This window comes from Lampetra fluviatilis, chromosome 20 (assembly GCF_964198595.1).
Source record: "Lampetra fluviatilis chromosome 20, kcLamFluv1.1, whole genome shotgun sequence".
Taxonomy (NCBI): domain Eukaryota; kingdom Metazoa; phylum Chordata; class Hyperoartia; order Petromyzontiformes; family Petromyzontidae; genus Lampetra; species Lampetra fluviatilis.
Window position 1 is genome coordinate 10,546,333 of NC_136294.1, and position 13,870 is coordinate 10,560,202.

General features: G+C 46.9%; 1 protein-coding gene across 6 annotated transcripts in view; it reads right to left on the minus strand.

Annotated features, from left to right (window-relative positions):
* The window catches only part of HMCN1 (hemicentin 1), a 267,719-nt gene that overhangs the window by 114,500 nt on the left and 139,349 nt on the right, over positions 1-13,870 (minus strand). For all 6 annotated transcript variants that reach the window (XR_013637801.1, XM_078865602.1, XM_078865601.1 and 3 more), the window contains exons 20-27: positions 13,672-13,807; positions 11,628-11,740; positions 10,584-10,743; positions 9,226-9,385; positions 8,147-8,274; positions 7,360-7,632; positions 6,819-6,914; positions 6,103-6,297 (exon numbers count right to left, since the gene is read on the minus strand). Coding sequence is in view for 5 of the 6 variants with exons in the window: in XM_078865602.1 (XP_078721728.1) it covers positions 6,103-6,297; positions 6,819-6,914; positions 7,360-7,632; positions 8,147-8,274; positions 9,226-9,385; positions 10,584-10,743; positions 11,628-11,740; positions 13,672-13,807 (1,261 nt within the window). In the remaining variant the exon portion in view is untranslated. The remainder of the gene's footprint in view (positions 1-6,102; positions 6,298-6,818; positions 6,915-7,359; positions 7,633-8,146; positions 8,275-9,225; positions 9,386-10,583; positions 10,744-11,627; positions 11,741-13,671; positions 13,808-13,870) is intronic.

The following is a 13,870-nucleotide window of genomic DNA, read 5'->3' on the forward strand; positions in this document are numbered from 1 at the left end:
AACATCCCAATGCTGAAAGGTTACTTGCAAATTTCTCTATTGGGATGATGCGTAGCAACGTCGCCCCCTGCTGCAGACTCGGCAGCACCCTCCTGAAAAAGAGTTGACACTGAGGATTTCCTGGGGAAACAATAATAATATGTACGCAAGTGTAGTGGCGTAACGCGCGCAGGGTTTGCAAACAGCAGTTGCATTCATGTACGGGGTTGCAGACAGTGAGGTCAGCTCAGGATAAGCAGGTGCAGGCGGGTGGCCTGGGAGACAGCAAACAGAGAGACGCCAGCTATTAGGGAAAGAGGCAGTGATTGGCTGGCTGCAAATGCAAACGCGGGGTAGGCGCCAAATACGCGAGAGATAGAGGCGATAAGGGGGAGAGCACGTGCAAGAGACGCCGGAAGGACGCCGGCTTAATGAGGGCCATCTGAGGGCACTTAATGAGGAGGGGGATATAAGGGAAACGTGTGAAGCCACGGGGTTGAGTTGGTTGAAGATGAAGCAGTGAACAGTATTCAAGACAAGTCCGGGACCTCGCCCTCCACACCTCGTCCTCCCCAGCGGTGTTGGCGGATCCCCCGCTGGGGACACGGGCGAGGTTGGAGGTGCGGATGCAGACAGGCTAGCTGAGGAGAGGCTAGCGGAATCTTGAGTCTGAGTGTGTTAGGCTAGCGGGGTGAGAAGCTAGCAGAGTATACAAAGAGAGAGTCCGTGACAGGCTAGGAGAGCGGGGAGTAACAGGCAAACGGAGCAAGAGAGAGTAGGCTCGAAGTAGCAGGCTAGCGGAAGAAGAGTTTGTGACAGGAGTACGTGGTGTTGAACGTGAGGAGCATCCGTGTGGGATGCTGCGAATAAAGTGACACTAAATTGTCCTCATGACTAAACACCACACTACGTATGTATGTTCAACTTCTTTCGCAATGTATGTAGCCAACTGTTCTCACCGGAGGTGTGGTAAGGACGATTTGGGGAGATGATTGCATTTGATGTAAAATAAAATGTAAAAAAAAATCAAAATCAAGGATGAGATGAATCCATAATAAAGGCTATTGAGTTCGATCGCGTAAGTATAAATGTGTTGCAACCCTCCACCACCCGACACGGCCAATCTGTAAACAATGTTTCACGTTAACAAAATGCCAATTAGTTACATCGTCAGCCCACCGATGTGTTTGAAGAGTGAATCCACAATATTTAGAATTTGAGTACGACGTTTCGATGGTAATTACATCCAGCAGCTTCAGGCGATTTGCCAGAATAGTGAAGCCATCCACCTGCTTCCGGTCTTAAATAGTGCATATTTTTGGTTTAGATATGTCGATGGCACTTTGGTTGTCTGGCCACATGGTAAAGATACACTTAATGCATTTTTTAATAATCTCAATGCATAAAACCCGGCCATCCAGTTCACCATGGAAATGGAGGTGAACAACACACTCTCCTTTCTAGACATTTTGCTTGGACGCGGCCCAAATGGTAAAATAACACACAGCGTCTACCGAAAGGGAACGCACACTGATGCCTATCTGAATGCAGATTCGCCCAGCACAGAAGTCCTCTCTCATCAAGACGCTCATGATGAACTACCTAAGTTATCAACAGAAGGTGTATATCGAATTAATTGCTTATGCGGTAAATGTTATATTGGACAGACGGGACGTAACATTAGCGTAAGACTAAAAGAACACCAAAGGAACATTAAATTCTCTCAAACACCACTGTCGGCAGTGGCAGAGCATGCTTGCCAACAAGGATACTCAATTGATTTTGATTACGTTGAAGTGTTATGCAAAACTAGTTATGACTGGCCAATACTAATTATAGAATCTATCGAAATTGAGAGAAATACCAATAACTTTAACCACTCTGATAGCTACAGACTTAGCCCAGCCTGGAAGCGTATTATTCAGTAATACACAATACATATTACATTTCCTTATAGAGGAATAACATACTAATTAACTGATTACTAATTTATTATATAATTACAATACCCCCCCCCACCTCTGCCTGTGATCTCGAAACCTGATGGGGTTCAATGATGATGTCATCCTGCACTATTTAACACCGGAAGCAGGTGGATGGCTTCACTATTCTGGAAAATCGCCCGAAGATGCTGGATGTAATTACCAGCGAAACGTCGTCCTCAAATTATAAATGTTGTGGATTCACTCTTCAAATAAACCGTGGGCTGAAGATGTAACTAATTGGCTTTTTGTTAACGTGACACATTTTTTACTGATTGGCCGTGTCGGGTGGCGGAGGGTTGCGACACATTTATACTTACGCGATCTAACCCAAAAGCCTTTATTATGAATAATACTGGCCGCGAAAGCCTACGTGTTAAACTGATTCGATGAATGTTGATGTCTCAACCGTATTCATGAAATATTTACAAAAAGCATTTACAAAAAAAAGCCACAGTGATTTCCTGCTCAACTGAACATCAAGGCTCTGGTGCTAATGTCGTGTTTATAGACCTGCAGAGCCAGTGGTGGAAAATTTCACAAACCTTTGATGAACTTACATCCGTATAGTGATCATGGTGATTACGTTTTATGAATAATATATGCAGCAAAGTGAGGTATCACATTTCAATGGGATACCAAATGGTTCAGGGAATATCAAACGCCTTTATGTGAACATAACAAACACCGATGGGCACGGTTGAAGAAATTCAACATACATACATAATTGCCTAGTTTTTGTTAAATAAAAGATACGGTTGTAAACTTTTCAAAATGTAACCATCTGCCGAGGGAGCTCAACAGACAGAGACACACCGTTGGGTGGGTGCCTGCATTTACTGGGCCTGCCAATTGGGTTACGTAAATGTTTACAGTTCACTCTAAACCCTACCCTCGGGCAACCTTCAAAAAATATATGCCCACCTCAGAGAGTGCCTTTAATCTTCAAATAATCAAAATAATGACCCCGTAATCAAGGCGTTTTGCACTCCCCTTGTTTAAAGGAAGCCAATGTGGAGTTATTTTGAGTTTATTGCATTCCTCGGTGAGATAGAGTGCTTTTTTGTTTGCTCACCTCCGTCAAAACGAATGGCTTCTGTGAGATGTGTTTTGTGTGTGTTATTTACCACTGGGGGGGAGGGGGGCACGAGAGATGGAGAGTATTGCAGATCTGGCTTCAGAGAGCACTCTTGTCCGTTATTTGACAAGGCTTGGGCCAGTCGTGCTGCGGTATGTACGTTTGCACGTATGAGTTGGTATGGTGAATTTGCGTTGTTTTGGCCAGTGGGGATCAAACAACAGACAAGATAATTCAATGAGTGTGCTGTACAATATCGGCGGCACATTCCATGTGTGAGCACACTCATTGACGCTAAACTGCATCTCCAATTGATGCACAGTCTCCATCTGACGATAGAATAAATGAGTCGACCCATTCATCTCCATCACACGTCCGTCTCTCCTCGTAAAAAATAATATAAAGCAGTGTTGTTTACACAACCCATCAGCTGCACGGCCTTCTGGGAGTGCATCATTTCAGCCGCGTTGTTTCAAGGCCAGCACACATCTAAGGTGATGGATGAGTATGATGTAACTAATGTAGAAAATAATATATGATATCCATGTGGTTCTAGATTTGAAGCTTTCGTGACTGCAAGGATTCATATTCTTAGGTTTTTTCGGTAAAGTCACGTAGGTAAAAAATAAAAATAAATAAAAGTAAAATAAAAATAAAATAAAAATCACAAAGTTTTGGAGGCAACACAAGCCTCCGTCTTCAGGTGGAACCGTCACAGCACGATAGCTGTATCAAGTAAGAGAAATTCCAAGAAAACAGTCCTTGTATATATACTGGTTGAGGGTGGGAGGAGCCAAGGTAGGTCCTGAATATTATTATTGTGAGGTTCGGTGCGGCTGAAACACGCTGTTAGGAATGAGCCTTTGTTGTGTAGACTGGTTGAAAAGAGTTGTTAAGGTGAGGCTGATGTAAAGGTGCGTGTAAATGGGACTGAGCCTTTTGTTATGTAGAGGTGGTGAGGCTGAAACCGCTGCCAGGAATGAGTCTTTGTTGTGTAGACTGGTTGAACTGGGAGGTTCTAAGAGTTGTTAAGGTGCGGCTGATGTAAAGGTGCGGCTGCTGTGAATGGGACTGAGCCTTTGTTATGTAGATGAAACGTAACTTTTGCTACGTTGCTGGGATTAATTCTAGATTTGCCAAATATGTGTGGTAAAACTTAAAGTAGGAAAACCAGTGTGTGAAAAAGAAGAAGAAACTATATGGTAACTGAAGAATAGTGCCTGTCAAATAAGATGGTCCAAATATGTGGAGTTAAATCTTTTTTGCATGGTTAATAACATCTTTCCAATGATTACTAAGTTTGTACCCATCATCACGGTTGAAATTATGTCTGTGTTTGTATATTTGGATGGCCTCATGTACAAACCTTTGATGGTAGCCAGGAGGCTTGCAGAGCACCTTAGTCTCGGAAAAGACGATTTGATGAGAGCCCACAGCGTTGTCGCAATGATCGGCAACGGCGGAAGAATCAGTTTTGCCGTGTTTCAGATCTGACTTGTGTCCAGATCTGAAACACTGAAACACTGCTAATAAACCAATTTTTTTTAAACACTTTTCATTTAAAGATGATAAAATATGTAACCCCTCGTGGCTGCAGATGTCATGTGAGCCCATTACATGATCCATATATGACTTAACATATTTTTTCACACGCAACTATATGTGCGTATTGTTTAGCTTGAGAATTTATATTAAACACTGGTGTTATGCCTTGTTTCACCCGTACTGTAAATAAATGAAGAGTACAGAATTAGTTCCTAAAATTATAGAGTTGATGTTTTTTTAATCCACTGCTGAATGAAGGTCTTCCCCATACCGTGTCAGTCATGGGTAGTTTGACCATACTTCACCATGCTGGTCAGTGCAGGTAGGTGAATAGTCTCAGACTAGGCTCATGGTTGTCAGAGACGGACAGGAATCATGCTCAAGTTTTCTGCTTCATGTTGCAGTGTGTTAGCCATTGCGCCACCATTCCACTTTCCATCACCAACCAGCATGGTGAAGTATAGTCAAAATCCAGATGATTAACACGGCGTGGGGAGGCCTTCATCTAGCCATAGATTTACAAAGGGCGGCAAAGTTGATTTTATGACCCTTGGTGGAACGTCAAAACATATCGAGTGTTTTGTCAGCTAGCGGCGGGCGCTGTCTGCAAGTGGCACTGTCGGTTAGTATCGCTGTCAGATAGCAGAGCTGTATGCCAGTGGCACTGTTGAATGGTGATGCTACTGTGGGGTGTTGGTGTCCAATGAGGCTGTCGGTTAGTGGTGCTGGTAGCTTTGTCAGATGGTGGTTTTGTGGGCCAGCGATTTTGTGGCCTAGGGGTTTTGTGGGTCAACTGTTTTGTGGCCTAGTGGTTTTGTGGGCTAGAGGTTTTGTGGGCTAGGGGTTTTGTGGGCTAGTGGTTTTGTGGGCTAGGAGTTTTGTGGGCTAGGGGTTTTGTGGACTAGGGGTTTTGTGGGCTAGTGGTTTTGTGGGCTAGTGGTTTTGTGGGCTAGGGGTTTTGTGGACTAGGGGTTTTGTGGGCTAGTGGTTTTGTGGGCTAGGAGTTTTGTGGGCTAGGGGTTTTGTGGGCTAGGGGTTTTGTGGACTAGGGGTTTTGTGGGCTAGTGGTTTTGTGGGCTAGTGGTTTTGTGGCCTAGCGGTTTCGTGGGCTAGTGGTTTAGTGGCCGAGTAGTTTTGTGGGCTTGTGGGCTAGCAATTTTGTGGGATCGCGGTTTTCTGGCCTACCGGTTTTGTGGGTTCATGGTTTTGTTGGCTAGCGGTTTTGTGGCCTAGTGGTTTTGTAGGCTAGTAGTTTTGTGGCCTAGCGGTTTTGTAGGGTAGTGGTTTTGTGGGCTCATAGTTTAGTGGGCCAGTGGTTTTGTGGGCTAGTGGTTTTGTAGGCCAGCAGTTTTGTGACCAGCGGTTTTGTGGGCTAGTGGCAGTATCGGCCAGTGTGTTTTTTGGCTTGTGGTGCTGTCAACTACGAGTTTTGGTTGGTAAAGGTGCTGTGGGATTCTGAATTAGTCGGCGAGTGGTTTCATCAGTTCACGGTGCTGTGCGCCAGCTGCTCTGTCTCACCGTGGACCTTGAGTTGGTACTTCCGCTCGGTGGTGCCGGCCTCGTTGCTCGCCGTGCATGTGTACTCCCCGTCGTCGAATGGCGTCACGGACGGGATGACGAGCAGCGTGCCGTCCTCCGCGATGGACAGCCCCGGCTCGCGGCCTGTCAGCTCGCGGCCGTTCCGGAACCAACGGATCACTGGCTTTGGGGTTCCTGTGTGCGTGTGTGTACGTGAGGAGCAGTAGCGTAGCTGTTAGCGAGCTGCAATATGCACCCAATGACCCGAGTTCAATTACCGCTCAAGGCCAACACCAGTGGTGATAATCTGAACTGGTCCTGGGCCTCCCTCAGGTCGACTCAGCCTGGAATGAGTACCTTGTGTGATGTGTAAACATTGCCACTTGGGAGACAAAGATGGCCACCTTCAAAGGTGCTCGCTAAGAGCACTTGCCCCAATAGTCTATTAAGGCTATACGGGGGACCTTTACCTTGTGTGCGTGTGCAAGCATGGCACGATGCGTTGCGTTCACATAATCGGTGCAATCATCATCATAATCATCGTCATAATTAATAACAATTGATTTTAATAAATAACAATTGATTTTAATCACCGAGTTGATCCTTAAATGTTTTCTAGAAGAAGAAGAATAATGCGTGAGGGGTGACGAAGAGGAAGAAGGAGGAGGAACGATGATCCCCGATCCGTGGGGCTGGGAGTGCGGCTTGGCCAGTACCTTTGGCGGGGCACGGGAAGGCAATGCGCTGGTTCGCCACGCGCTCCTGGAAGAAATCATTGAAGGGGGGTCCCACGTCAACAACGGCCGGTGGCTCTGAGTGAGGCAGACGAAAAGCACAAGGGAGTTGACATGCGCAACACGTTGCAGTGTCCAATTTGAACTTGTGGCTATGGACCGTACAGTAAAACTATTGCAGTCTCTGCTCCTTCAATGGAGGAGGAGGATGTAGCCAACCATGCTCATCAAAAGTGCAAGGGAGAAGGACAAGAAACTGAACACAAAAATCAGTTCTAAAGAAACAAGAAATCAGAATAATGCCAACGATGTTTCTGTAAGGCCAATCTGAAGTTCCAATAGAGATACTCAACAAAAGAGTAGTGTGGAACAACATCGGTTCGCTGTTTGACAGGATCTACTTGAATTGTAATTCATGAGCAGCAACAGTTAACTCTGTGTGCATCAGAAAGCAATGAGGTGGACACCGATGTCAGGGCCCTGCCATCGGTGGGGAGGTATGTTGGGACAGCGTCGAGCATACCCTGGACCTCCAGGCGGATTTCAATCTGGTCACGGCCGGCTGAGTTGGAGGCCACGCAGGTGTAGGTGCCGGCATCGGCGAGGCGAGCGGCGGCGATGGCCAGAGACCCCTCGGGGCCCTTGGTGGCGGCGGAGCCGTCGGAGCCCAGCTGGCTCTCGCCGCGAAACCACGCGATGTCGGGCGCCGGCTCCCCGTACGCCACGCACGGCAGCTCCGCCGTCTCCCCCAGCAGCACCTTGATGACGCGTGGGCCCGGCTGGATCGCGGGGGGCACTGCTCCGCCAAGGAGCAGGAGGGCAGAGGAAGGGAGGGCGCACAGGGAGGGCGTCGGGCTCTCAGCACCAAACGGACAGGTTGGCGGCGGGGTTACAGCGTTTGACCCACGACCGGAGGCTCAAAGCACGGTGGGCGCAATTGATCCAACTGTGGTTGACAAAATGCGACGTTTCATTTCCCACTTCGGGAAGTGCTACTTCCAACAAAATCAAGAGAGCAATGTATAATTTCCACCAATAGTTCAGAGCTGCCAATGGATGTGATCCTGCTGTTAATTTAAGGATGGAGAAGTTTGACTAGTAGTGCAGTACGTTAATGTTGCCTTTGACTTGCAGTTCGCTAAGCAAGGATGGCTTTTTATTGACAGCACGTTTTTTTCCATCGGCATTCATTGTTTGATAACACCTCAAAGATACCCCTCCCAATATCCACACACGTGCCTTCAATAACAACAGCAGGCGACAGACTAAAGAGCTGGCCTTGGTGTAGAAGGGCTGAGAAGGCTTCTCACCTAGGACGGAGAGCTTGATGGCCTGGGTGATGTTACCAGCAATGTTGGTGGCCACGCACATGTAAGTGCCACTGTCTGTCACGCGAGTCTCCAGCACCCTCAGGGAGCCAGTAGGCAGCAGAGAATGCCTGTAAGCAACACACGCGATAAAGTCACAAAAGTCAAGAGTGATTTCCATGCTCAAATGTAGTTATGTATGTTGAACTTCTTTCGCAAGGTACGTAGCCAACCGTGCTAATCGTTGTGTGCAGTTCGAAGGAAATGAGTTTTCAATCTAGATTTAAAAGCGCATAGCTCCAGCGGCTTCCTGATATCTGAAGCGAGAGCGTTCCAGACGGTCACATAAACGCATTTGAAAGCGTGCAATGCAGTGACCGTCTTTATTCGATGGCCATCCAAAAGCCGCTGGGAGGATGGGACCCTTCTTCATCATGCAAAAAAAAAAATCCACATATCAACGGCAGATGCCAGCTTTCCAATCTATCAACGAATATTTACTGCTGATGTCAAACAAAGTGATATCGATTCTACCCCCCCCCCCCCAGCAAGGACAGTTTAACACGAAGGCTTTCGTGACCAATACTCTATTATAATGCTCAGAACGTGCCACTTCTGGAAAATCGCCTGATGAAGCTGGTTGTAATCACCAGCGAAACGTCATACTCAAATTGTAAGTGTTGTGGGTTTACTCTCCCACGCACCAGTGTGCTGAAGTAGTAACTAATTGGTACGTTTTGTTAACATGACAAACATTACTAATTGGCTGTGTTGGGTGGTGATGTGTTAACGACGCATTTATATTTATGTGATCTAACCCAAAAACGTTTATTAGGAACTCCTGCAAGGATTTGAACTCTCAACTTTCCAACTGTGAGCCAAGCCTTCTGACCAAAACAGGACGCAGCTGGGGGAAGCCAACAGTTGTTATTGTTGTTGTTTTTATATGGGGAAACCGGAGCTTTGGCAAGAAAATCTGGAAAGTTCAACGCAAGGTTCAGGACCACCGAAAACGATGAGCGGCGTGCCCAACCACTCGCACGGGCACGGGGGTCTGCTGGCGTTGGCTGCCGCGCGATCACCTGGCGGAGGCGAGCGACACGGGGTGCCGGTCTTTGGCCCAGGTGACGATGGGAGGGGGCACGCTGTGCACTTCGCACGGCAGCGTGACGTCCTCGCCAGCGACCACGGAAATCTCCGTGGGCACCCCCGACCGCCCCGTCCCGTTGATCTTGGGCTTGACTGCACGCGACCATGACCACGGCACAGCGGGGGACCACGCGGCTTAGAGTGAAGCCCCGCCCTTGCTGACGATGGCGGCAGTGGGGCAACGTCCGACGTTGGGACAGCATTCGTCTTTGCTGTCGGCCCTGAGCAGGCTAAATACTGGACCAGAACTGCTAAGGGAAGCAGTTGTTGGAAGAAAATGTGGGAGGCCTTTACCAAGCAGTGGAAAGTGACAATCTTATCTTTACAGAGAATGAACAATGGTACGTATGAATGTAATGGCGGAGATGAGGTGAATAAAATAGATGAGAGGAAGTAATGGGCGAACCTGTGATGAGTGAATTAAGTAAAAGCAAAATTGATGGGAGCAAATGATGATGAATGGATTGGATGGACGGGGAATAAGTGGTAGCCATAGAGAAAGATTGTGAATGCGTGGTAGCCATGGAGAGATGTTATGAAGAGGGAGCATGAACAATGGTGGTGATGAGGTGGAAATTAAAGGGTCATGGGATGAGCTCATACAAAAGGTGAGTTTTGAAGGAAGAGCGGAAACTAGTGAGCGAAGGTGACTACTTAAATTTCGATTCAAAGCTTTCGTGACTGCAGGGATTCATCTTCTTGGTTTTTTCAGTAAAGTCACGTAGAAGGGAAGTAATAAAATAATAAAAATAAAACATAATAAAATGAAACAATTCTCACGACGTTTCGGCCACAACGCAGGACGGCTGCTTGCGTTGTGGCCGAAACGTCGTGAGAATTGTTTCATTTTATTATGTTTTATTTTTATTATTTTATTACTTCCCTTCTACGTGACTTTACCGAAAAAACCAAGAAGGTGACTACTTAACGTGGGGGGGAAGTTTGTTCCAGTGAAAATGGGGGGAGGGAGGGGGGGCGAGCACAAGGATGAGGAGGAACAGAGAGAGGCAATGAAGACTGAGAGTGTAGAGGGCGAGAAGGCGGCATAGAAGGATACAAGAGTGGCAAGGTAGGGTGGGGCAAGATCGTGTAGGGATTTGTAGACCTGGGTGAGGAATGTGAACCCGGTAATGGTAGTAGACGAGAATAACAACAACAGCATTGAGTTCCCATAAAGGAGGGGCGGGGACTCACCGTGGAGGCGAGGACTCACCGTGGAGGTGAAGACTCACCGTGGATTCACCGGGACTCACCGTGGAAGTGAGGACTCATCATGGATGCGGGGACTCACCGTAGACCGACAGCTGCACCTCTCGGCTGGCCGAGCCGGCCGCGTTGCTGGCCGTGCACATGTAGGTGCCCGCGTCGTCCCCCGTGGGGCTCGCGATGGTGAGGCTGCCGCTCGCGTCCGTCACGAGCCTCCTGCTGCTGTGCGGAATGGGGTCCTTGCCCTGCGAGGGAGCGGAGGGAAGCCACCGCCATCGAATGCTTCGCCACACCTCTCCTGTGCCATCTGGCGCTAAGCCCCTCTGCCTCTCTCTTTAGCCCTACGCTTTAACAGCCAGCGACTCGGCGAAATGGCGTTTCATTGTGAATTGCAGATCTTTTTTGATATATATATATAAACATTCATATTGTTATTCAAGAACGAAGACTACAAAGTGGTTTTCGATAAGAGGGGAAAAAACACAGCAGGTAACGTGTAACAAACGCGGCGTGATGCACCCTCTAAATTAGGGATCGATAGAGGTCGTCCGGGCATGAATTGCGTCTCTAAAGAAGGAATATAAATGCCTGAGCATCATGGGAATGGATGACGGTGATGAGGCTGCTCCTCTCTGGCTCCGCCCCACCACCTACCCACTGCATCACTCTCGACTGAACCCCCCACCCTCCTCGTATTTGATGATGATTAGTAATTAAAATGATGATCGGTGATGGTTGATAGTGATAATAATGATCATAATTGATGGATGATCGTGATTAATTATGACTTTACCGAAAGAACCAAAGAGAATGGATTCCTGCAGTCACGAAAGCTTCAAATCAAGATTGGTCATGATAACATTTGTTATTTTGAATGATGTCGGTGTTGATAGTCGTGCCACGTATTAATCGGCTTCGACATTGACAGTGCTTGATGGTGACAATAATGATATAAAAAAATGTGATTATAAATGTGAACATTTCAAATGTAATGAATATAACGATGATTAGTAGTGGGTGAGTGATGATGATGATGATGCCGACGATGTCGATGATGACGACGGTGACATCGAAGAACAGAATTTCCGCACCGTGTGAAATAGACCACATTGTCACCGCTGATGCCCACCTTGGTCCAGCTGATGGTCGGCTTGGGAACTCCGTCGGCCTTGCAGGGCAGGGTGATGGAGACGCCCTCCACGGTGCTCGCGATGGGCGAAGCCGGCTGGATACTCGGCATGACTGAAACAAAACAGGTCGCGGCCCTATTCAATGCCCTCTTCCGCTGAGCCACCCGGCCAGCCGTAGAGCGAGCGGCTCGCGACTGGAAGGTTGCCAGTTCGAAATATTGGTCGGGGGTTAACTCAGCCCATCATCACGCTGGGGTCGATAAAATTCCTACCACTTTGTGCATTGTCCTATGGATAGACCTGTTCCCAGCACAGGAATGAGGACTTTACACCGCTGGCTCAGGGCTGTAAACAAGATTTGAGCGCTGCCGCAGTGCTTATTTGAGCAGGAAATCACTTTGACTTAACCTAACTAGTCACTAAGTTAACATTGGACTCGTCACTAAGTTAAATCAAGTGATTAGTTCAGTCCATTGGAACCTCCTTTGCCAGTAACAAAATATGATAATTGTTTTTCTACCCTTTTATCTGACAACAAAACTGACACCTTTTTTTTACAAGGAGTCATGTTTGCATTGACCACAATACCTGCGGTCGGAATGCAAACAAAAAACACAATTCTGATCATGTATGCACTGTCCTTGGAATTGATTGGTGATTGAAAAAAGGTGTCAGTTTTGTTGCCAGATAAAAGGGTAAAAAAACAATTATCTGATTCGTCCAGTGTTTATTAGGGGTGTAACCATGCGATGATTAACATCGATTAACATTGAATCTTTAGATGAAGCTATGAGGTATGCATCACGTGCATAATAATTGTCAATGTTTTATTGATCTGTACATGTTATATGTAATAGGTTCCTGTGATCACTATCAGCCACTAACTATATTTGCCATATTTATTTTAAAAAATCAATAAACTAACATGAATCGCAAACCCAAGTTGTACAGGATACATACTCTGAGATGCATCTTCAATTTGCACGGGTGGCAGGGATACTTCTGAGTCTTATTACAGATTAGTTGGTATCTTAATACGTAATGGTACGCAGTTCCACATTTTCTGTTAACAAAGTCATATAATCTGTTATCAAAATGTGAAATAGGGGATTAATTTCTACAGCAATATTCAATTGTCCGATTAATTTGCATAATACTAACAATAATAATGCCAATTATCTACCTAGGAAAGTCCCAACATCCTCGTCCTGCACTGGAATGTTTGACCACAGAACGCAGGAGACAACAATGCATACAACGGAACAAAAATAAACGCTCAAAAGGTTCGCACAGATGGTTTTACAAACACACTTTGCTGTTAGCTGCACATCACTGAGTAACTTTGTCACCCCAGTGAGCTTTCGGTGCATTGCAAATCTGAACCCACGCTTTGCACAAAGCACACCAATGCACACGCAGTCCCTTTGACTTACACACTCATATATAGGGGTCACTACCAGGGCCCAGGTAGAGGTGTTTTCACAAACACCCTCTCATACACAAATCACCTCAAACATCCTTTGTATAAATTTCTATTTAAAGCTTTCGTGACTGCAGGGATTCATATTATTGGTTCTTTCGGTAAAGTTACGTAGAAGGGAAATAATAAAATAATAAAATTACAACTTTACCAAAAGAACCAAGAATATCCTCTGTATATTTACATACCACTCTCACTTGTTCGTGAGGATGTGTTCATGAGGATGATGACGTGTCTGTGAACACTGATGACGACACGTTCGTGACAACGTTTTATATTTATATCAGTCTGCACTCGAGCTTTCAATTCGTGCCGCTCTTCCCGAGCTATAATTCGCGTCGGTACGGCCGATAAATATCTTAAACGCAATAACATTTTAAATCTCATTAAAATGTTTTGTGTACAAGCGCTTCGGTAAGCTTTGCGAATCTCCCTTTTTATAAGCGAATACCGATCGATCGATCGACACGAATCCACGAGACCTTGCCTCCGCCACCGCGCCGGATCGACGGCGCCAGCGCCACCACCCGGCGCTGCTCAGACGGCGCCGCGGCCGCCCTCACCGTGCACGTTGACGGCGACGGATTTGTTGAAGGAGCCGGCCACGTTGGTGGCCATGCACACGTACTCGCCGGCATCCCCGAGGCTCGTGCCCTCCACGTGCAAGCTCCCGTCGGCCCGCACCTTCTCCGGGGCGTACTGAGACACACGGTGGCGGGGAGGGGGGAGAGGGGGTGGAGTGCCCGCACGCGCATGATGTTA